The sequence below is a fragment of the Chamaea fasciata genome, unplaced genomic scaffold, assembly GCF_029207755.1.
Source record: "Chamaea fasciata isolate MVZ Bird 193981 ecotype frontalis unplaced genomic scaffold, bChaFas1.0.hap1 SCAF_46, whole genome shotgun sequence".
In the NCBI taxonomy this organism is placed as follows: domain Eukaryota; kingdom Metazoa; phylum Chordata; class Aves; order Passeriformes; family Sylviidae; genus Chamaea; species Chamaea fasciata.
This window is the reverse complement of record NW_027094131.1, coordinates 807,185-830,644: the sequence shown is the minus strand read 5'-3', so window position 1 is coordinate 830,644 and position 23,460 is coordinate 807,185. Positions and strand designations below refer to the sequence as shown.

At 53.5% G+C, this 23,460-nt stretch overlaps 2 protein-coding genes across 2 annotated transcripts; both read right to left on the bottom strand.

Moving 5' to 3' along the window:
* Window positions 1-237: 237 nt before the first annotated feature.
* LOC136303975 (zinc finger protein 271-like) lies at window positions 238-21,070 on the bottom strand. Its single transcript, XM_066207641.1, has 4 exons — window positions 21,062-21,070; window positions 19,224-19,501; window positions 12,351-12,360; window positions 238-1,008 (listed from the first exon to the last, which is right to left on the bottom strand). Exons 1-4 carry the CDS (start codon window positions 21,068-21,070, stop codon window positions 238-240), a joined length of 1,068 nt encoding a protein of 355 aa, XP_066063738.1.
* On the bottom strand, window positions 19,789-23,400 carry LOC136304027 (zinc finger protein ZFP2-like). The gene is made up of 3 exons (XM_066207713.1): window positions 23,101-23,400; window positions 22,727-22,808; window positions 19,789-22,540 (listed from the first exon to the last, which is right to left on the bottom strand). Exons 2-3 carry the CDS (start codon window positions 22,779-22,781, stop codon window positions 21,378-21,380), a joined length of 1,218 nt encoding a protein of 405 aa, XP_066063810.1. The 5' UTR covers window positions 22,782-22,808; window positions 23,101-23,400; the 3' UTR covers window positions 19,789-21,377.
* Window positions 23,401-23,460: the final 60 nt, after the last annotated feature.

The following is a 23,460-nucleotide window of genomic DNA, read 5'->3' as shown; positions in this document are numbered from 1 at the left end:
AGAAGAAAAAACAGAGCAGAACAGATTTTTTGGGCTGTAAATTAAAAAAAAAAAATCTGCTCTTCTCAATTCATTTACATTGTTGATCAGAGTCCCAGTAGACGTTCCTGACCCTGTGTTCATCCGGGTGCCTGTGGGGATCCAGGGCTCTGCCCAATGTGGGTCCTTTGATGGGGGAATGGGGTAGGAGCAGCGCACGAAGCTCTTCCCACAGTCCGGGCACTCGCAGGGCTTCCCTTATTGGTGCCTCCGTTGGTGTCGGGTCAAGTTAGAGCTCTGGGTGAAGCTCTTCCCACACTGGGGACACTCGTAGGGCCTCTCCCCAGTGTGGATGTGCCGGTGGGTGAGGAGGTTGTACTTTTGCTTGAAGCCCTTCCTGCAGTCGGGGCAGCGGAACGGCCTCTCCTCTGTGTGAATCCACTGGTGCCTGAGGAAATTGAAGCAGGTCTGAAACCCCTTCCCACACTCAGGATACTTGTAGGGCCTCTCCCCAGTGTGGATCATTTGGTGGATGATCAGCTGGAACTTCTGGTTGAAGCCCTTCCTGCATTCTCCACACTTGTATGGCCTTTCCTCAGCGTGGATGTTCTGGTGGTGGATCAGGCTGGACCGGCGGCTGAAGCTCTTCCCACATTGCTCACACTCGTAGGGCCGTTCCCTGGCGTGGATCCTCTGGTGGCAGATCAGGTGAGAGCTCTGGCTGAAGCTCATCCCACATTCCCCACACTCTTGGGGCCTCTCCCCAGTGTGGATGCGCCGGTGGGTGACGAGGTTGTACTTTTGCTTGAAGCCCTTCCTGCAGTCAGGGCAGCGGAAGGGCCTCTCCTCTGTGTGAGTCCACTGGTGCATAAGGAGATGGGAGCTGGTCTGAAACCTCTTCCCACACTGGGGACAGTCGTAGGGCCTCTCCCCAGTGTGGATCATCTGGTGACGGATCAGGTGGGACCTCTGGCTGAAGCTCTCCATACACTCCAAGCACTTGTGGGGCTTCTCCCCATCATGAAGCTGCTCAGGGACAACCAACTCAGAGCCCTGGCTCGATCTCTGGCCGCCTTCCTGGCACAAGGTGAGTCTTTCAGCCTCAGAACACCTTGAGATGGGTTTGGAGCCTCTTTTCCTGTGGGATCTCCAGGGATTTTCCTCCCCATCGGATTCCTGCACTGCGGAGCTGGTAAAAACAGCCTCTTCCACGAGGTTCTGCCGTGGGGATTTGTCCTCCCTGGTCTCCATCCCCAACTCCTTGTCTGGGGAAGGAAGGACAAGGAGAGGATGGGATTTGCCTCCATGCCAGAGGGAAGGGGAAAGAGGTCCCCCAAGTGCATCCCTGGCAGGACAGCATTGGCAGCGGGGTTGTCCTGCAGCCAGGGGCCAGGCTGGGCTGGGAGATGGAGCAGGAGAGCGAGGGAAAGGGGCACTGACTTCCTCCTCACCTGCCTGGCTGTCCCAGGGCATCTTCTGCCTCCTTGCAGCCTCCTCCTCCATCCATCCAAGGTTTGGGAAGAGGAAATCCTGGTTTAGGGAAAAAAAGGGATCTGCACATTGAGTCTTAAGGTCCCTGTGCCTAAGTCCATCTCTAGAAGTCACCCAGCCTCTGGGGTCCATAAAAGCCCCCCAAACATCAAGATTCAGTCCTGAAAATGCCTCCCAGGAGTTCCCTGTCTCTGGTCTTTTTGGTTTTTGGGGGTTCCTCCCAGTCCCAGCTCATGTGGGTCACACTTGTACTGGGGGTCCCCCGTCTACTCAGATCCTGCTCTTCCCAGGCTGCTGGGAGTGCCAGGAATCCAAAAAGTTCACCTCTTCTGTCTCACCACTTTGGAATGCTGGGGTATTTTGGCATCCGGGGTCCCTTCTTCCCTTATTCGCTGCTTTGGGGTGCAGGGGGTCCAAGGAGTTCCCCCTGCCCCTCTCCAGGCTGTTGAGGGTCCCGCCAATGGCAGCGCTCCCCCCTCTCTGGGCTCCCCACTTTGGGCTCCTGGGGGACACAGGGCTCTGCTCCTCCAGGCTGCCTCTGCCGGCAGCTGCCACTGGGACCCCCCAATGTCCCCCCAAGGGGCATTTTCCACTCAGCTTTGGAGTTCTTCATTCTCTAAACATCCCCCCACAAAAAACCCCAACCCAGGGACCCCCAAGGATATCTGGGCCCAGCTCCCCCTCCCTGGTCACCTCTGGGATGGGGGGTGATTATACCATGGGTGGGGGGCTGCGAATTCAGGGAGTGCTCGACCTCATGGTTACTTCTGCCTTCCTTGATCCTCCTTTGTCTCTCCTCTTCCTCTTCCTCGCACTCCTCCTCTTCCACCCCATCCTCTTCCTCCTGCTTAACCCCACCTCCTTCTCCTGCTTCCATCCCTTCTCACTCTCCTTCTCCATCCCTCCACTTCCACCCCTCCTCCTCCTCCCCCAGGAGCAGGCACACCCCGGTGCCCCGTTCCCGAAGCCCTGGCAGCCCGCGGGAGGAGTGGGGATGGAGCTGGGACAGGTCGGGATGGGCAGCACGGGGCTCTCGGCTGCTCCCATCCGCTGGGGCCGGGGGGAACCCGGCCCGGGGAAAAGGAGAGGGAAACTGGGAAAACTGGGGGCTGCACATCCACACTGGGCCTTGCTGGGGACCCTGGCTGGGCACTTCCAGCCCTTGGGGCTCCCCTTGGGAGCTTGGATAGCTGGGAGGGGGGAATGCAGAGAGGAGTGGGGGATCCCAGCAGTGGCATCACTGGGAGTGACTGGGCTGTACTGGGGTAACTGGAACATTACAGGAGCAACTGGGAATCACTGGGAATGACAACAAGTATGCCGAGGGCAAATGGGCTATACTGGGAGTGTCTGTGACCATAATGGGGGGACTGAAACCACACTGGGAACAGCTGGAACCATGCTGGGGAGAACTGGGACCACACAGGGGCAACTGGGAGTGAGTGGGAGTGACTGGGTTTGCAATGGGGGCAACTGGGCATGACTGGGACCATTGGGATAATCTATGGAGTGACTGGGACTATACTAGGGGCAACTGGAAGCAGCTGGGCCCACACTGGTAGTGACAGGGAGTCACTCAGGGCATGACTGGAATAATAATGGGAGTATCTGGGAGTGAGTGAGGTCATACTGGGGGTGACTGGAACCATACTGGGGATGACTGGGATCATACTGGGCATGACTGGGTGCAATAACTCATACTGGGATTCTAGCGGGAGTGACTGGGATCCTCCTGGAAGTGACTGGAACCATACCAGGAGTGAATACAGGTCCTACTGGGATCATCCTTGGAGTCACTGGGATTACAGCAGGTGTGAATGAATCACGGCTGGGGGTTACTGGGAGCTACTGGCCCATCTTGGGAGAAAAATGTGGACACCTTGGGAGCAGCTGGGATCAACTGGAAGGTACTGGAATAATGCTGAGCAGGCTGGGACCAAAACTGAAGAAACTTAAATCATACTGGAAGAAACTGGGACCACACTTGGGGCAACTGACAGAAATTGGGAACAGGTTGGAGGGAACTGGGAGTAATTGGGAAAGACTGGGATCATTCTGAGGTAGCCAGAATCTTACTGGGGCAACTGGGAGTGCCTGGGAAGGACTACAAGCATGCTGAGGGAAACTGGGATATACTGGGAGTGTCTGTAACTATACTGGAGTGACTGGATCCACACTGGGAACAGCTGGGACCACGCGTGGGACAAATGGGACCACGCTGGGGGAAACTGGGAGTTAATGGATTCGTGCTGGGGGCTACTGGGCATGACTGGGTCCCTGCTGAGAGGGACTGAGAATATTCTCGGGGCAACTGGGGGCAACTTGGATCTTACTGGGAGGAACTAGGAACAACTGGAACTATTCTGGCAGCAACTGGGATCATACTGGGATCACAGTGGAAGCAGCTGCATCCATGCCGGGTGAGAATGGAATCACACTGAAGGTGACTGGAATCATACTGGAATTGACAGGAAGAGGCTGTGAGCAACTGGAACCACACTGAGAGCAACTGGGAATGACTGGGAGCATACTGGGAGTGATGGGGATATACTGGGAGCCATGAGGATCATACTGGATGCTACTGGGGTCATGATGGAATTGACAGGGAGCAGCTGGGATCCCACTGGGAGCCAAGGGCATCATACTAGAAATGACTAGGACTGACTGGGATTAGACTGCAAGTGATTGGGATCGTACTGGGAGTGGCTACAATCATACTGGGATTATAGTGAGTGTGATGGGACCCTGACTGGGAGTTACCGGGAGCTACCAGGCCCATGCTGAGAGCTTAATGGGGATACACTGGAAGAAACTGGGAGCAACTGGGAATGACAGGATGCATACTGGTAAAAACTGGGATATATTAGCAGCGACTGGGATAAAACTGGGGGCAGTCTTATCCCATTTACCTCAGCAGAACCATGCTGGGGTAACTGGGAATGCCTGGAAATGACTACGAGAATGTTCAGGGAAACTGGGATATACTGGGAGTGCCTGAGACCATGCAGTGTGGTGACTGGGACCACACTGGAAGCCACTGGGAATGTGCTGGGGGGAACTGGGACCATGCTGGGAGCAACTGTGGGCAAGTGTGAGTGACTGGGGCCCTGCTGGGAGAGACTGGCATCATACTGGGAGAGACTAGGACTATACTAGGGGCAAGTGGGAGAACTGGGAACACAGCAGATGAAAGTAGGAGGAACTGGGAGCAACTGGGATCCTGCTGGGGGAAAACTGTATCATAATGGGGAATAACAGGGACTGACTGGGCTCATACTGGGAGTGCCCAGGAAACTGGAACCACATGGCGGGGGGCAACTGGGCTCATTCTGGGAGCAGCCACTGCTGGCACCGGGAGCCCCGAACCCCTTTCCCAGCCATCCCGCCCCTCCAGCTCCAGCACCCCCCAACGGGGTCCCGGCAGTCCCAGGGGTCCCCCCTCTCAGGGTCCCTGCTTTGGGCTCCTGGGGCTCTCCTGTCTCTGGGGTCCCGCTCAGGGGGTCCCCAAAGCCCAGATCTCTCCCAGTCCCCAAACCCGGTGGCCACCGCCGGGACTCTGCCGAAACCGGGACCCCCCAAAACACCTCCTGGGGACTCCCCCGGGATATTTGGGGTGAGTTTCCCTTCCCCGGGCACCTGCGGGATGGGGCCGATGCTCTCCGGGCGAAGGAGCTGCAGATTCAGAGAGCGGGGAACGCACGTGGGGCTTCCTCTGCCTTCTCCTCCTTCTGCTCCTTATCTTCCTCCTTCTCTGTCCCTTCTGTTGTTCCTCCTCCTCCCGGCCAGGACACAATGGTGTCGGGCTGGGTCACTCCAAACCGAGCTCGGGGGAGAGTAAGTTTGGGGGGAACAATGGGAAGGGGGTGGAAGAGGGGGCACAGGGGGATGTGGGACCCACTGAGGGTCCCCCAGTTCAGCCCAGCTCCCTCTGGCTGTGCCGCTCCTGCAGCATCTGCAGCTCCCTGGTGGCCCCGTGCCGGTGCCGCTCGTTGTGCCGGCTCTGGCCATCCCAAAATCCCGGCTGGGCTCCGGCCGCCATCCCCAGCGGCTGCGGCTCCGCCCGGCCCCACTGGCAGCGGCGGTGCTGGAAGGGGATCCCATCCAGGGAACCCATGGACAGGGATTGGGGGAAGCCCGGGCCGGGCTCTGACAGCGCCACGGGCAGGGAGCGCAGGGAGAGGAGAACTGGGGGGACACGGACATTTGGGGGCTGGGGGGTCACGGGTGAAGAAAAGGGGCAACGGGGAGAGCTGGGAGAGCAGGGAAGGGGCTTTGGGGCTTCCAGGGTTGACAAAAGGGGACGGTGGCGGTGGGTAGAGGTGGGATGGGTGGGGTTACGGGGGTTCCCTTGGTCAGAAAAGGGAGCTCCAAGGGTCCCCGGTGTCCCCATTCCCATCAAAAGGTGGGGAAACCCGGGTTGGTTGGGAACAGGAGTCCTCACTGTTGAGATAGGAGGTGCTGGCTGCTGGGATTGGCAGGAATAGGAGTCCAGGGGGTCTCTGTGTCAAGGCAAAGGGGGCTCTGGGGGCAGGGAGAGGCGGGATGTCCGGGAAAGGGGTGCAGGGCTGTCGGTGCCGGATAAGGGGGTGCAGGGTGGAACCCATGGCCGGGAATGGGGGTTCGGGGCCATGGCGGCGCCCAGGAATGGGGGTTCGGGGGCCCCTCTTTGGTGCCCGCCAATGGCAGCCCGAGTCTGCAGTGACGTCTCCGGTCACCAGGCAGATCCGAAAGTGCCCGAGGGAGCGCGGCGAGTGCGCACGGCAGAATTCCCGGGAATTCCCCGGGATCCCCTCCGGGCATCCCCCGGGACCCTCCTCGGCCATGCTCTGCGGGACCCCCGAGCCGGGCTGTGCTCAACTCCCGGCGCCTGCGCTCCAACTGTGCCGGGAACCCGCGGGCTTCGGCCCAAAGCGGGGGAAGCGCCGCCATCCGTGGATCCATTTTTTCCTGCGGCTGCGGCTCCCACCCCCGGCGGGGCGGGACTGGGCATGGGGACTCCGATCCCTGATTCCCAATCTCCTTCCCTCGCTCTCTGCTGTGCTCTCCCTTTCCTTTGGGTGACCATCAATCGCAGAGCGGCTGCAGAGCCCCGTGCCCAGCCCGGGATTCCCAGGAAAGGGAGGCCTGGGGGTGAGGTGCCCCGGGCCGGCCGGGAATGGGGCTCCGGGGCTCCCCGGGCTGACGGAAACAGGGGATGCGGGGTCTGGGAGAGGAGGATCCCCGGGCAAGGGGGTGCGGGGTGGTGTCGGTGCAGGATAGGGGGTGCAGGGGGTTCCGGAGCTGGGGAAGGAGATGCGGGGGGGTCCCAGTGCCCAGGAATGGGGATTCCAGGCGGTCCCGGGGGGCTCCCCAAAGCCCCTCCCAGGGGGGAGCAGGAGCTGTGTCAGGATCTGTGGAGAGAGAAAAGGGGGTGAGCCCGGCATGGGGGGACATGGGGGAGTCACAGGCGCTCCGAGGGGGGACACGAGCCCCGGGGACCCCCCCTCACCTTCTCCCGCAGCGGAGGCCGAGCCCCGGCCCCGGCAGACGAAGCCCCCGAGCCCCTGCAGCATCTTGGGGGGCGTCCGGCGGCAGCTCCGGGGGCGGGAGGGGCAGGATCCGGGAAAGGGCGGCGGCTGCCGGGAAGGGACTGGCATGGACTGGGACAGGCTGGGATGGACTGGGACACCGGCATATACCGGGATACACCGGCATATACCGGGATACACCGGCATACATCGGGATACACCGGGATACACGGGAATACACCGGGTTACACCGGGCTCAGGACTGGCACCCACTGGGAGCAGGATCAGAGCACACTGGGACCCAGCAGGACCAGAACTGGGGCAACAGAGATCATAGTGGGACCAACTGGGTTATACTGGGATTAGACTGAGAGTGACTGGGATCATACTGGTGTAAACTGGAATCTTACTGGGACGAGTGGATGTGACTGGGAGTTAGTATGAGTATGCTGAGGGCAACTGGGATATACTGGGAGTGTCTGTGACCGTACTGGGGGTGACTGGGAACACACTGAGAGGGACTGGGAGTGACTGGGTCTACACTGGGGGCAACTGGGATTGACTGGGACCATGTTGGGGGAGACTGGGATCATTGTGGACTCATACTGGGATCATACTTGGAATGACTGGGTCTATGCTGAGGGCAAATGAGAGCAACTGGGGTCAGACTGGGAGGAACTGCGAGCAACCAAGATTATACTGGGAGAAACTGTGATCATGATGGCATCAGAATAGGATCATATTCTGGGAGTGACTGGATCTATGCAACTGGGATTACACTGGGAGGAAATGGGACCATGCTGGGGACAACTGGGATCATACTGGGAGCAACTGGCACCACATTGAGTGTGACTGGGCTCATTCTGGGATCACTGGGGGAACTGGCTCAGATGGGGCTCAGGGTTGTTCCCCTCAGGGCTGCCCCAGGTTCTGCTGCTACCCCCGGCCCAACAGAGACAAGGGACAGGGGACAGCAGATGGACAAGGGACAGCCGGGGAACACTGATGCCTTAAGCTTTAGTTTTCATATCTGCAGATTCTGTAGAGGGATGTAGTTCTCAGCCTCATATTAGTGCCAGTAAGCTCTCTTCACAGAGTCGGTAAAAAAAAACAAATCCTTTTTCTGTGGAGAACCAAGGACACCTTCGAGGCCCTAAGGCATAAACAACGGTGGACTGAAGGGAGGAACAAGAAGGATGAAACCTGACAACGTGAAGCTGTAATTGGACAATTAAACCTCAATATGCAAATCTACCAAAACTCATAAAAGTGTGAGATCTCGTGACAGGGCAGTCATTTTTTTGTGACTATTCTTGGTCCACCCGGGGTGCGGCCTTGGTCAGGCTCCTGTCCTGCCCAGGGTGGATCCTGGATTCAGTAAATAACTACTTTATTCTGTATCTCTGTCCAGTCTCTGTTTTAGGTCAGCTTTCCAGGCATCAGTTTCTGGCAACCACCAAGGGACAGTGAGGCATCTGAAAACCCCCCTGGACTAGAGGAACACCCAGCTCCTGCCGGCACCCCGAGAGGGTGGCAGCCCCAGCTGTGGCCCAGGAGGTATCAGAGCCCAGGAATCCAAAGTTCTTTGGACCTGACAGAGGCGTGTGAGTAATTGAATAGGAAGGTATTCTGTTGAGCATTCGGGAAAGGGCCTGAAGGTCAAGCGGAGGACACTCTGAAAAGCGGGGTTAGATTGAAGTGGTTGGCGTGAGGCCAGCAGGGCCGCAGGGAGTGAGAGTCCCTGCCTTGTGGCTCCAAAGGGCAGGGGTTCGAATCTCATCCTTGCTTGTTTTCCTTCCCTCTCGCCCTAATTACTTTCTCTCTTGCAACTGCTGAGGTATGGGGTGTACATCTTCTTCTGAATATTGTTGTAGTGACAACTACAACATCCCAAGAGATAGTCCCCTGGCATTAGTTTTGACAAATTGGACTGATTTAACTGGGGGGGATTCCTTATTCTTTAAATCTAAACTTTAACTAGACTCTCAGAAAAAAATCTGGCCGATTTATGACCTAGATGATGATTAGACGTGGCCTGAATTCAGGAATCTTGATAAGAAGTTAATATCAAGTTTAATCTCCCACATATGCAAAGACCAATACTTGGACGAACTAGACTATGCGAGGCTCTTTATGCGGTTAGCTTGTCACCAGGAGCCAGAGAAAAAGGAGCATATGTTGGTCTTAAAGAGAAAACAGGGGGAAAGTAAGAGAAATGATGAGTTGATACAGAATAGCGAATGTAAAAACAAATTCAACACCCTCATTTTAGCCATTTAGAAAGCAGATGGTAAGTGTTATCAATTAGTACAATATTTAAGAGCAATTAAGAAAACCACCGAGGACATACACCCAGTAGTAGCCAATCCCTACACCCTTCTGACCACACTGACAGGCAAATTAGGGTGGTTTACTCTTGTAGATGCCTTTTCCTGCATTCCTGCGCCTGGAAACAGCCAGGAGCTCTTTGCTTTTGAGTGGGAAAATACTGAGACAGGGAGGAAAACTCAGCTCACGTGGACAGATTTATTGCAAGATTACAAGGACAGCCCCACAATATTTGGAAATCAGCCAGCAAAGGAATTAGGGGACTGGAGAGAACAGGAGCCAGGAGGAGTTGTTCTTCAATATGCAGATGACATCCTGATTGCAGCCAAAACTAGAGATGTTTGCATACGACTTGCTGTAAGTTTATTAAACTTTTTGGGACGGAGTGAGTACAAAGTTTCTAAAGACAAAGCACAGATTGCCAAAGAAGCAGTAGTTTACTTGGGCTTTGAGATCTTCCATGGAGACCGGCAGCTCAGCAAAGAAGAGAAAGAAGTCATCTGTCGACTCCCAGAGCCCCGTACTGTGAGAGAGGTGAGAGCTTTCCTGGGAATGGTGGGTTGGTGTCGTTTGTGGATAGCTAATTATGGACTGCTGGTAAAACCCCAATATGGGGCATTAAAAGCAGCCAAGAAAAGAATTATCCTACGGAATGAAAACACTGGAGCAACATTTAAATAGCTGAAACACTCTCTATTGCCAGCCCTGGAACTGGGACTACCAGACATAACTAAGCCTTTTGAACTTTTTACATAGGAGAGACTGAATCTGGCTTTGGGGGCACTAGCACAGCGCCTCAGGAATCAACGGAGGGCTGTGGCCGACTTTTCCAAACAGATAGACAGTGCTTCCCAGGGCTGGCCAGGATGCCTGAAGGCTGCTGCAGCCACAGTCCTCCTGATCCAGGAAGCCCAAAAACTCATCCTTGGGCCACACATTGTAGTGTATGTACCCCGTGCCGTAGCAGCTGTACTGGAACCAAAGGGAAGCACTGGCTATTTGGTAACATGATGCTTAAATATCAAGCACTGTTATTAGAACAGGATGATGTTACCCTGAAAACAACTTCTGTTGTTAACCCTACCATGTTTTTGTCCTCCACCTGAATGGACAATGAGCCTAAAAATAACTGTTTACTGAAGAAGTCTATTCCAGTCAATCAGACCTGAGAGATGTGCCCCTGGAAAATCCAGATTGGGAGCCTTTTACAGATGAGAGCAGCTTTATGAAAAATAGCAAAAGGATGACGGGTTATGCAGTAACCACACAGGATAAAGGAATCAAGGCAAAGGCCCTGTCAGCAGATGTGCCATCACAGAAAGCTGAACTGATTGCACTAATGAGAGCCTTAGACCTGAACCAAGGGAAAAAGCTAAATATAATTATATGGACTGACTCTAAATATACATTTAGTGTTGTCCACGCCCATGGAGCCGTCTGGAAAGAGAAAGGACTTCTGAACACTCAAGGTAATCAAAGCAAACATGCTGAACAGATACTTGCCCTCTTAGATAGCGTTAAAAAACACGAAGAAGTAGCTATCATGCCTTGTAGAGGTCACCGAAAAAGGGAAAATCACTCCAGAATTGGGAAACTGCTTTCCTGATAAAGCAGCAGGAGGGATTGCAGAAAAAGGAATTCTCGCAGTAATTCCACAGAAAGATATTAATTTTTCAGGCTTCACTCCAAAATATGACAAAGCAGACCACAAACTAATCAAGTTCCTTAAAGCTGAGATCACAGAAGGTGGGTGGGCTGTTACACCAGCAAATCAGGTTGTAGTCCCACCCCAGTCCTGCAAGAGCTGGTTCAAAGAGAACATGAAAACACACATTGTGGTGTTGAAAACCTTCTGAAACATCTAAAAAAGGTGGTAATAAGAAAGGGAATGACTGACATTATACAATCAGTCGTGACCAAATGTGAAATATGCTGTATAAACAACCCTGACACGAGGAAAAGAGTTGTATTAGGAGTAACAAAAGCAGGGGATCTTCCTGGGAATTACTGGCAAATAGATTTTGTGGAGTTACCATGCAAAGAGGGATAACATCAGTCCCTATGAAATACTATATGGCAGACCATATCAGATCCCACATATTTTTGGTGAAATTCACCTGAAGGGGAAACTTGATTTATAGAGATGTCTAATGGTTTTAGATTCCACTTTGCAGAAGCTCCAGACTTACATCGTGCTAACCAGACCCACAGGACTCGACACACCTGCACATCCATTCCAACCTGGAGACTGGTCTATGTTTAGTGGTGGGACAATGGTCCTCTACAAGCCAGGTGGAGAGAACCATTCCAAGTTCTGCTAACCACTCTCATCACGGTCAAAATTGCTGGCAAAGGACCCTGGATTGACTATTCCAGAGTTAAGAGAGCTGCTCCAGAAACAACTGTAAAATAGAGACTGAGACTGATGCAGACAAAAACATGCTTTAAATGATTTCTCCTCTGTACTTAAAGAACTGTACACAATAATCACAATCCTTCTTTCCATGATACCTAATTGTACAAGACAGTACTACTGTTAGATGTTTATTACTGGTGTTTAGTATTTTTTTTATTGCTAGATATTTATCTCTGGTTAAATGTTCATTACTGCTAGCTGTTCACTATTGTTAGTTACTTACTTGTTATTGAATACCTTTATTAGTAAATATTTAGGATAGAGACTCGACAAGTAAAAGGCCTTGTCAAGCCTCTAAAGGGGGGAAATGATTTCTTAAGATTTAGTTTTCATATTTGCAGATTCTGTGCTGCCTAGGGATGTAGTTCCAAGCCTCATGTTAGTGCCAGTAAGCTCTCTTCACAGAGTAGGTAGACAAAACAAATCCTTTTTCTGCAGAGAACCAAGGACACCTTTCAGGCCCTAAGGCACAAACAACAGTGGACTGAAGGGAGGAACAAGAAGGATGAGACCTCACAACGTGAAGCTGTAATTGGACGATTAAACCCCAATATGCAAATGGACCAAAACTTATAAAAGTGTAAGATCTCGTGACCAGGTGTCAGGGTCTGCAAATACGTGCGGGGAACCTGATGGTTCGTTTTAAGGATCTCAAGGCGCAAAAGACACAGCGGGGGACAACTCAGTTTGCTCAATCAAAAATGCAGCTTTATTTAGTGCCCACAAGTGCGATAGAGGGGATTTGAAGGGAAATAAAGGTTAGCGAGAAAAGAGAAAGTGGGGGTGGGTTATAGCTACCAAAGGAGAGATGAAATCCTCATGGTCCAGCCAATATCTCTGTCTTCTTCCGTGGGGAGATCTCAAAGTCTTTGGTTAACTCAGGGGTCCTCATAGTCCTCTCCGAAGCGACAGGCATTTGGCCAAACAGGTGGGGGAAAATCATTACAGTGTGTTCGTTTTGAGAACTCAGAACAAGTCGGTCGTCAGCAGGTACAGTGTCAACCAGTACAAGTCAGCAGGCGCAGTGTCAGTAGGCGCGGTCACTTCACCGTGACTTGCCCATTGTTTCTGCTCAGGTTCTGATGTTCCGATACGGGTGCGGGGTTTTTCCATCGAACACACCTGCAGGCAGCACTTGGCCAACATCCCACCTCAGCCAAGCCAGAACTCCTGTGTTGAGATTTTTAAGTCCCTTTAGGGGTTTCAGTCTCTGTCCTTGACGATGGTCGGGAGGCAGATGAGGGATCTTTGGACTGTCTCTTACAGGGGCTGAGGATGGAGACGAGGGAGGACAAATCCCTGGGGCAGAACCTCATGGAAGAGGCTGTTTTGAGCAGCTGCAGGGTGCATGAATCCAATGGGGAGGAATAGTCCTGGAGATCTCACACGAGGAGGGGCTGCAAACACACATCATGGGGGTCCCAGGAGGAAAGATCCACACTGGGCTGGGGAAGCTGCTGGAACTCAGAGCGGGGGGTCCCTGAGCAGCTTCAGGATGGGGAGAAGCCCCACAAGTGCTCGAAATGTGGGAAGAGCTTCAGCCACAGCTGTAACCTGGTTGCCCACCAGAGGAGCCACAGGGGGGAACGGTCCTACGAGTGTGGGAAGATGTTCCTCTGATCTTTTTCAGCGTTATGATGTTTGCATTTTTGTGGTGGAGCTTCTCACAGATTTCAGGTAAACAGAAGTGATGGAATGTAAACTGTCCTTCATGTTTATCATTCCTCTCTTGAAGTGGGATAAGTGATAGACTTCTAGTTTGGCCTGTGTGGTTGGAGAGGTGACAACCTCATCCTCCAATCCCTGGTCATTGTCCAGAATCTATATAAATTGAAGTCTCAAATAAACTGCCCTCTTTTCCTGCCCTGACTGCTAACTGCGTGCGTGTCTTTCATTTCGTGTCCTCTAGCAACAGGAAGAGGTACAGGCATGGCGCCCACCTCCTCTACCACCAGCGGGTGCCCACGGGGAAACGGCCCTATAAGTGCTGAGAATGTGGGAAGAGCTTCAGCGACAATTCCCACCTGCTCTGGCACCAGAAGATCCACCCTGGGGAATGGCCCTAAAACTGTGGGGAGTGTGGGAAGAGCTTCAGACACATCACCCACCATCGTGCGCACACCGGGAAACAGCCCTAAACATGCTTGGAATGTAGGAAGAGCTTCAGCATTAGGTCCAATCTGACCTCCCACCTGAAGATCTCCACTGGGGAACAGCCCTACGAGTGTTCTGAGTGTGGGAAAAAGGCTCGGAGCAGTCCAGATCTCCTCAAGCACCAGTGCACACACACAGAGGAGAGGCCCTTCCGCTGCCCGGACCGCGGGAAGGGCTTCACCCACAACTTCAGCCTCCTCACCCACCGGCACATCCACACCCAGGAGCAGCCCTTTGAGTGTCCTGAGTGTGGGAAGAGCTTCTCCAGGAGCTCTCACTTCCCCAGATACCAATGGAGCCACCAGTAAGGGAAACCCTGTGAGGGCCCTGACTGTAGGAAGAGTTTTGTCCGCTGCTCCAACTCCATCCCCCATCAGAGGACCCCTGTTGCGGTGTACCCCTGACTCCCCTCCGTTTTCCCTCACAGCTGGTCTTGTCCATAATGCTCCCACCACCCCTCCTGTCCATCAAGTTGTCCCTGCCCTTTGTTCCTGACCCTTCTATGCCCATCCTCAGTTGTGCCAATCCCCTGCCTATCCATCAAAGATCAGCCCTTCCCCTTTACCTAGAATGTTCTGTGTTCCACAGCACCTGGTTGGTGCCTGAGCTTTGTATCCTCCCCTTTATGTACCCCACTGGTTGTTGTTCCTTGTACCTCCCATTGATTTCCCCGCCCGCTGGATACCCGTTGGCTGTTGCTTTATTCCACCCAATGTACCACCCCCTGTTTAAAGGCTGCTACGCAGCAGTGCCAGTTGCTCTTCTCTCCCTGACCCCTTTGACTCCAGTAAACCTGTCGGAACCTCACGGAGAGAGCCTCCCTCGTCTCCCTTGCCTGGGTCCTTGTCGTTGACTCCTTCACACGGCGTAGGGCTGAAAGCCCTAAAGGTTCAGCATTGGCACCGTTTGTGCCCTGCCGTTCCCCACACTCGCTGTTCAGCTCTTTGCTGCTACCCGGGGCTTTGGAGAACAATAGGAGCAGAACGACAGACCCCCATTGGGCAGAGCCCTGGTGACCCACATTCCTGCTGATCCATGTTGGGAAGACACCTGGCTGGTTCTCTCCATGTCCTTCTGGTTTCCCGTAGGCACCTGGCTGAACACAGGGGCAGAAACATCCATGTGCACAGAGACGAACATCAGAAATTGATTGGGAAGAGGAGATTTGTTGACTTTAAACTCTAGAAACTCTCACCTGCTCTGTCAGGTCATTTCTTCTGATAGCATCATGCAGCACTGGATGATCTTGGAGCCTCCCATGGCACTGGACAGCTGCTTTTGGTGTGTCAGCACCTGCCCAGAGCTGCAGATGGGGCCTGTGGGGGCAGCTGGGGCCACACTGGTGGTGCTTGGAGCCCCGCAGCTTGGAGCCAAGGGAACTTGGGTGAGCGGGGAGCACGGGAAGGGGGAGCCCATGGGAAATGTGTGCAAGAGGGAGGAAAAGTGGGGTGGGAACTCCAAAAGAAGTGGGAGGGGAGTGGGACCCCCCAAAGCAAGATTGGGGTGGTGGGAGATGATGATTCAGGGCACGATAGGAAAGGTGAGAGAGAGAAGGGAAAAGAGAGGGCTTTGGCCTGATGCCTTCTTGGGACTACCTAAAAACCGGCCAGATAAAATTAAGGGAATAAACAGCAGTTGTATTTATTGAAGGGCCTTCAGGTACATTTCAGGCAGAGAAAGCACCCCCAGGAGCTACACCCAAAAATGGACAACAGGTCATGGCTTTTCATACTTTTATAAGTTGGGTCCATTTGCATATTGATGGTTAATCTTCCAGCTACAGCTTCCGGTAATTAAGTAATTTAATCCAAGTTTGTTCCCCCTCAACTCACTTCTGTTTATGCTTCTCCGGCCTGATACAATAAGGTGTCCTTGATTCCCTGTCCTGGGGAGGAATTGTTTTGTCTGACCAAAAGGGGAAAGCAGTAGTGAACACTCTGTATGGAGTTTAGAGTCATACACTAAAGAATTGCAGGACTACAAATACAGGAAAAAATATAGATGCTAAAATCCTAAGTTATCAATGACAGCTCAAAAGGATAAAAGGATTCATGACTCCTTGCTAAAACATTTAGATGGAGAGCAAGAGGAGAGAGAAATTTCTACAAAAATTGGTGAACTCCTTCCAAAAGCATTCAGATGGAAAGCAAAATGAGTGTTGCAGCTTAGATTTGTTCCTTCTTTCTCTAAAGAATTTTTTCCCCACAAGTTACCAAGGAAATCAAGTGTTGGATACTTGAGAGTACTTAACCGAAACAAAGAGGTGGACAAAAGGTGGAAGGGGGAGATAACGCAGGTAAAACACAGAGCTTGAGGCAGTTGCGGGCTTTCCAGGCTTTTCTTTTTCCGGCGTTCGGAGAGAGAGAGAACGGCTGTTGCTGGGTGGAAGAGTTTCACTGTGGCCAAAGGGATCCAGTCCTGGGAAATCTACTATCACCGGTCCGGCCTGAATCCTGAGTTTTCTCTGGCACTCGCGGAAGCTGGGCCGCTTTCTGCCTCGCCTTCGGCTTCTTCGGCGCTGCTCCCCTTGCTCCAGCGTGACCCTGCACCCCCTGCACTGCCGGGACATCCTGCCCCTGCCTGCCGGGACACCCTGCCATCCCAGCGACCAGCCCGGGACTTTTCCACTGTTTCAGCTTGGTGCTCTGAGGATCCTGCAGGGACAGCGGAACCAAACTGCCCTGGGTTTTGTGAAACAAAGCCCTCAAGGTTCTTGGCACTGTTGTCGTTTGTCATTAATGCTGTAGTTGTTGGGGGGGTGTTGTGTTTGTTTGCATTGTAATACATACCAGTAAAGAACTGCTATTCCTATTTCCCAAATCTTTGCCTAAGAGCCTCTGATTGTAAATTTATAATTGGAAAAAAAAAAGGGGGGGTGGACGGGGGGGTTACACTCTCCATTCCAAAAGAAACTCCAGCTTTTTTACCTGGCAGATACCTGTCTTCCCAAACCAAGACAGAGAGCAAAATTGGAATCTCTGCTGATTATGGAAAGGGACTTTAGCAGACAAATGCACCTTGGGCTCCATAAGGCTGCAGAGTGGGAGAATGCATTGGGAGACACGTTGGGTACATGGACAGGGATGAGGAGGCAGCACAAGGGGTGAGCACAAGGACATGGAGAGAGGTTCAAATGAGGAGGAGTTGGGAATGTGCAGGAAGAATTAGCGGGTGAAAGGGAGAGGTGAGACCAGGCATGGAAACCTTTAGAAACCAAGAGAGTGACTAAGCCAGGACAGGAAATCAGTAGGGTGAGGAGGATGAGGAGAAGGAGAAAAAGACAAGTGTGGGACAAGGAGACAAAGCTGGAGAAGTGGCTGTGGAAGAGAAGGGAGAGGCAGGAGAGCAGGCAGTGGAAAAAAGAGAAGAAGAGGCACCTAAGGAAAAGGGAGAGGCTGTGGAAGGGCAGGCAGAGACAGCGCAAGTGTGGGCAGCAGCTGCTAGGGAGCAGAAAGAAGTCGCAGAAGAGGAAGTGCAGGGATGCTGGGAGCCAGGGCTTTTCCTAAGGGTAAATGATCCTCCTAAGCCCTGATGCCACATGCAGAGGGCTGTCTGTTGTCCAGGGGGTTGAAATCCCCTGGAGAGGGAGAGCAGGCTTTGGGAAAGGCGGCGTTGTTGAGCAGGGTCAGCAGAAGGAAAAGAAGCTGCAGGCAGAGGGGCTGCTCACCAAGTGCGATCGTGTGAGGAGGCTTCAGACAGAGCTTGGTGATGGAGATGAGAGGGAGTGTGGAGGCCCTCGATCCTCTGAGGGAAACTCCTAGGCCAATGCCTTAGAAAAATCTACCACAGGCTTCAAGGATGCCTCATAGCTTAGGGTGAGCAAAGAGGCTTCCCCCAGGGTGCTCTGCAGCATTCTGTTAATCTACCTCAGTTTTGCTTTTCCCATTGGCCCGTGGGCCTTGCCCACCTCTATTGCTCATATATGTCCCAACTTGGAGAAGGTTTCTCCTTTCCCTGTTTCCCAGTTGGTTGTGGTTTCGCTGATGGTCTGCCCTTATGTCCCCTATAGGTCATTGCTCTTTGCCTTGCCCTCGTACTGCCCCTGTGTTCAGACCATTGGCTCCTGACCCCCATACTTAATCCTGGATATTCCTTTGATCTCGGTTTTTCTGTCCCTGAAACCTTCGGCCTGAGTTTGAAAAATGAACCTCACTGGAATATTATACAGGAGACCCTTCCGGTCTTAGTTCGCTGGGCGAGCTATGGGGGTGTGTGCGTGTGTGGACTTGAGTGACAGCTGTGAGCCCACCCAAGCGGCTTCTAGAGAAAAGATGCTTTTCTGGGAGAGGTAGCAGCAACCACCATCCATCTCCATGCTACCACAGCTCACCACCAAGCTCCAATCGTATGAGGAGGCTTCAGGCAGAGCTTGGTGATGGAGATGAGAGGAAGGGAATCTTAGCGAGAGAATGAAAGGATGGAGAGTCTATAGCCCTAAACCAAACTGAACCCAGAGATGATGGTCAAGGTGGACACACTGCTACCAAACAGTGCCATACACGGCAACTGAGATACCCAATTTATTTCAGGATCAACTGAAATGCATTCTCTAATGAGACCCTGTAAGTATTCCCAGCCTGAATGTGGAGGTTGTGTCCGCACTAAGCCAAGCACAAGCCCTAGGTGAAAGCACACTAAGACCTTTGAAAGTGGTTCAATTATTTACCCAAGCCCAGTTCCATCCAACCAAACAAAGCCATTTCTCTGCCTGGGTGCTACAGGACTGCCCCAGGGGAGAAGGAATTAAATCTCTTTCAGCAAACAAGCCAATTAATCTTAAGCACCACACACTGGTGACCAGTTGACCAGTTTTCTTGGAGTTATCCGCTACTGGAGCAGTGACTTGAATATCTTTGGCCAGTTCTTTATGGGTAGCTGCCAGTGCCCATGACCAACAGCACTGTATCCACGTGAACTAAATGTGGATACAATTTGTATCCACATTTGGTGTGAAAAATCTAATTGCCATAAGAAGCCACACAGCTTCACCTCTTACCCAGGTTAATTCTCTTCATCCAAGAATACTCAAAGAACAGCTGATGATTTCTGAACAGTTTTGTGAATCTGGAGAAGTCCATCCTGACTGGATGCTGGCTAACAGTTTTCCAAGAAATCAAGAAGGATGACCCAGGACACTACAGGCCTGTCAGTGTCACTTCAGTGCCTGGTAAAATGATGGAGAAGATCATTCAGGCAGGCATTGAAAAATATATGGAGGACAATGCAGTCCTTGGTCACAGGCAGCGTGGCTTCATGAGGGGGAGAGTCCTGCTTCTCCAACCTGATTGCCTTTTAGGACAGTGTAACCCACCGAGCTGATCAAGACAGCTGATGTTGTCATTTTGAATTTCAGGTGGGAGCTCTGGCTGAAGCTCTTCCCACACTCCCCACACTCAAAGGGCCGTTTTCCTCTGTGGATTCTCTGGTGGACAATCGGGTTGGAGTTGTGGATAAAGCTCTTCCCACACTCCCCACACTTGTAGAGCCGTCCCCCTTTCTGACTCATCTGGTGGCGGATCAGGTGGTAGCTCCTGCTGAAGCTCTTCCCACACTCGTGGAGACCCTCCCCAGTGTGTCTTCTCTGGTGGGCAGTCAGGGTGGAGCTCCGGCTGAAGCTCTGCCCACACTCCCCACAATCAGGACAGGGCCTGGGACTGGGGGCTGGGACCAGGAATGGGGACCAGGATAAGGAATGGGGATGGGGACAGGGAGCGGGAATGAGGACAGGGATTAGAAATGCAGACAGGGACCAGGAATGGGACGGGGAATATAAACAGGGACCGGGAATGAGACCAGGAATGAGGACAGGGACCGGTGTCCTGGTTTAGGACAAACTGGGTAGGAAACTTCCAAATGGGTCCCTCTGGAAAGCAAACCCAAGTTGTCCCTCCCCCAGCTGGTCTGGGAAAAAAATTTATTTGAGAAAAATAGAAAGAACTCTTTATTCAACAAGCAAAGTGCCCACAAGCACATAAACAATGAAGAATAATAAACAACAGAACCTCTGGCCTTTCTGAGGAGAGATGGCAAAACTGAGAAAGTCCTGGCCATGGACTGTAGCAAGCCCAGACTCTTATCAGTCTCTCCAGTGCTGGGAAATGCCGTCCTGGGCCCCAGTGGGCTGCAGGAGTGAGCTCCGGATGTTTTTCTGGGTTGGCAGTCCAGAACAGGTTTATACAGTTCCAAGAAAAATTAGAGAAAACAGTCCAGGGAAATTCTGCGTCTCAGCTAGCCAAAAACTAACTAAAAAGCAAAGAAGAACTCTCTCTCTCGCTGTCCAGGAGCAGAATGCAGAGGAGTGAGGGTAGTTTCTGCAAACAAACCCCGCGATTCTTCTTCCACCTCCTTCGCTCTCAGAACCAGTCTTAAAGGTGTAGAACTTTTCTACTAATATCCATCAAAACCAAAACAGACAACTGGGGATACAAGCATTACAAAGTCGCCCCAGGACAACCGGGAATGGGATGGGGACTATGAGCAGGGACTGGGAATAGGGGACACGGAGTAGGAATATTGACAGGGACCAGGTGTGGTGACTGAGAAAGGGGAAAGGAGCCAGGGGCCAGGACTGGGGACTGCGAGCGGGAATATGAGACAGGGACTGGGAATGGGCCTGGGAATACGGGAGAGGGACCTAGAAAGGGAGTGGAGATGAGAATATGGAATGGGACAGGGAGCAGGAAAACAGAAACCAGAGAGAGAACATGGGATGGGTATTAGAAGGTGGGACCAGGATCAGTAATGGGACGGGAAGTAGAATATGGGAACAGGAGAGGGAAAATAAAAATGGAAATACGGGACCTGCAGTGGGACCAGGAATAAAAGAATGGGAACAGGACAGGTAATATGGGACCGGCACCCAGACAGAGAATACGAAGCAGGGGGAGGGAATGAGACGGGGAATGGGATCTAGACAGGGATGGGAGCAGAACGGGACCTGGAGTGCCGTGACACAGGAATGGGCAGGGGACAAGGGGAGTGACAGTGGGGAGAGAGGGGTCCTGGACAGGGGACACCAGGAACCAGGCTGGGGCGACATGGGGACAGTTCCAGGGCATGGGGTCCTTGATCAGCTGCCTCAGAACCTTCACGAGGGTCTCCCAGCACAGCCAGAGCTGCTCAGCCTGGGAAGCCCAAAACTCCGAGCAACCACCAAGTCCCTGCCAGGATTGCTCCACTCCCTCACATCCAGCATCCCCCACATCCCCTGGAAGATGCCCCCATGACCACATCCATGTCTTAGTTCAATGTCATTATTTTTATCCCAGTTTTGGTGTTTTAAAAGGACAAAAAGAAATGAAAATCCAGGCCACAGGGAGCCAGAATGATGTGGGGGCCCCTGCCAGGTGTCTTCCCAACATGGATCACCAGCAGTGTGGATCACCGGGGCTCTGCCCACCGGGGGTCACTGGGGATCATCCAGCATGGATCCAACCATGGGGGATGGAGCTGGAGCAGCGCACGAAGCACTTGTCGCACTCAAGGTACTCGCACGGCTTCCCTTAGTGGTGACTCCGTTGGTGTCTGCTCAATTGAGTGCTCCTGAAGAAGCTCTTCCCACACTCGGGACACTCATAGGGCTTCTCCCCGGTGTGGATGCGCTGGTGGCTGACGAGGGCTGAGTTATACTTGAAGGCTATCCCGCAGTCGGGACAGCGGAAGGGCCTCTCATCCATGTGAACCCGCTGGTGTCGAACGAGATGGGAGCTGGTCTGAAACCTCTTCCCGCATTGGTCGCACTCGTAGGGCCTCTCCCCAGTGTGGATCATCTGATGGACAGTCAGGTTGGATCTCAAGCTGAAGGTCTTCCCACACTCCCCACACTCGTAGAGACCCTCCCCGGTGTGGCTCCTCTGGTGGGCAGTCAGGGTGGAGCTCCGGCTGAAATTTTTCCCACACTCAGGACACTCATAGGGCCGTTCCCCCGTGTGGATTCGCCGGTGGACATTCAGGACAGAGCTATTGCTGAAGCTCTTCCCACACTCGGGACACTCATACGGCCTCTCCCCGGTGTGGATGCGCCGGTGCCTGACAAGGTTGGAGTTGAACCTGAAGCCCAGCCCGCAGTCGGGGCAGTGGAAGGGCCTTTCATCCATGTGAATCCGCTGGTGCCGGACGAGATGGGAGCTGGTCTGAAACCTCTTCCTGCATTGGTCACACTCGTAGGGCCTCTCCCCAGTGTGGCTCCTCTGGTGGACAATCAGGGTTGAGACATGGCTGAACCTCTTCCCACATTGCCCACACTCATAGGGTCGTTCCCCAGTATGGCTCCTCTGGTGGACACTTAGGTCGAAGATCAACCTGAAACTCTTTCCACACTCCCCACACTCATAGGGCCGTTCCCCCATGTGGATTCTGCAGTGGCGGATCAGGCTGGATTTTCTGCTGAACCTCTTCTCACATTTTGAGCACCTGTGCGGCTTCTCCCCCTTGTGAAGCTGCTCAGGGACATCCAGCTCCGAGCTCTGGCTGTCTCCTTGGCCCAGGGTGGATCTTTCCTCCTCGGATTCCTGAAATTTGCGTTTGCAGCCCCTCGTCGTGCTTGATCTCCGGGGCTTTTCCTCCCTGTTGGATTCCTGCACCCTGGAGCCACTCAAAACGACTTCTTCCACGAGGTTCTGCCGCAGGGATTTGTCCCCCGTGGTCTCTGTCCTCAGCCCCTTGTCTGGGGGGAGGAAGGACAAGGAGAGGATGGGATTTGCCTCCATGTCAAGGGAAGGGGACGGAGATCCCCACAGTGCATCCCAGGCTGGACAGCATCACCAGCGGGGTTGTCCTGCAGCCAGGGTTCAGGCTGGGCTGGAAGATGGAGCAGGAGAGAGGGGGAAAGGGACACTGACTTCCTCCTCACCTGCCTGGGGCTCCTGAACCATCTTCTTCTTCCTCGCCACCTTTTCCTCCTCCATCGGGCCAAGGTTTGGTAATGGGAAATCCTATTTTGGGGGGAAAACAAGGGCTGAGCGCGTTGGCTTTGATGGTCCTGCTGTCCCATTGCAGCTGCAGAAATCTGTGCCCCTTTCAGCCCCGGGGCCCGGACCCCGCTCATGTCCCGGCTCTTCCCGCCGGTACCGGCGATCGACACGTGGGACCCGCCAAGATCCCTCCAGAGCCATTTCCGGCTCGGCTTTGGGGTCCTGCAAGATCCAAACATCCCATGCCCCGAAAAAAATCCCTCCAGGAGACGTTCCCCGATGGATTTGGGACCAGCTTCTCCTCCCCGCTCACCTCGGGTTCCGAGGGGGGAACTTCCTCCCGATCCTCCTCCTCCTCTGTCCCTCCTCTTCCTCCCGCTCCTCCTCCGCTCCCAGCCCGGCCCGGGTGGTGCCGACGCACAAAAGCAACTGCGTCTGCCCCGGGGGGTTCCAAAGCGGCCCCGTCCCGCGCGTCACCGGGAGCGCTCCTGGGAGCCCCGGGAGCGATCCTGGGAGCAGCGGGAAGGAATGGGGAGCGCTTTCCCTCCCAGTTTCGCTCTTACTGGGAGCGCCGGGAGGAAACAGCGCCCGGACCCGGCTGCAGCCGGCGCTGGGCGGGGCTGAACCCGGGGGCGTGGTTATGCAAATACAGGAGTGATCGAGCGCTGTGATT

Coding starts and splice junctions, on each gene's coding strand:
- LOC136304027 (XM_066207713.1), bottom strand. CDS start 22,781: ATGGAGGAGGAAAAGGTGGCGAGGAAGAAGAAGATGGTTCAGGAGCCC. Junction 22,541..22,726: donor GGTTCAGGAGCCCCAGGCAG/GTGAGGAGGAAG, acceptor TCCTCCCCCCAG/ACAAGGGGCTGAGGACAGAG.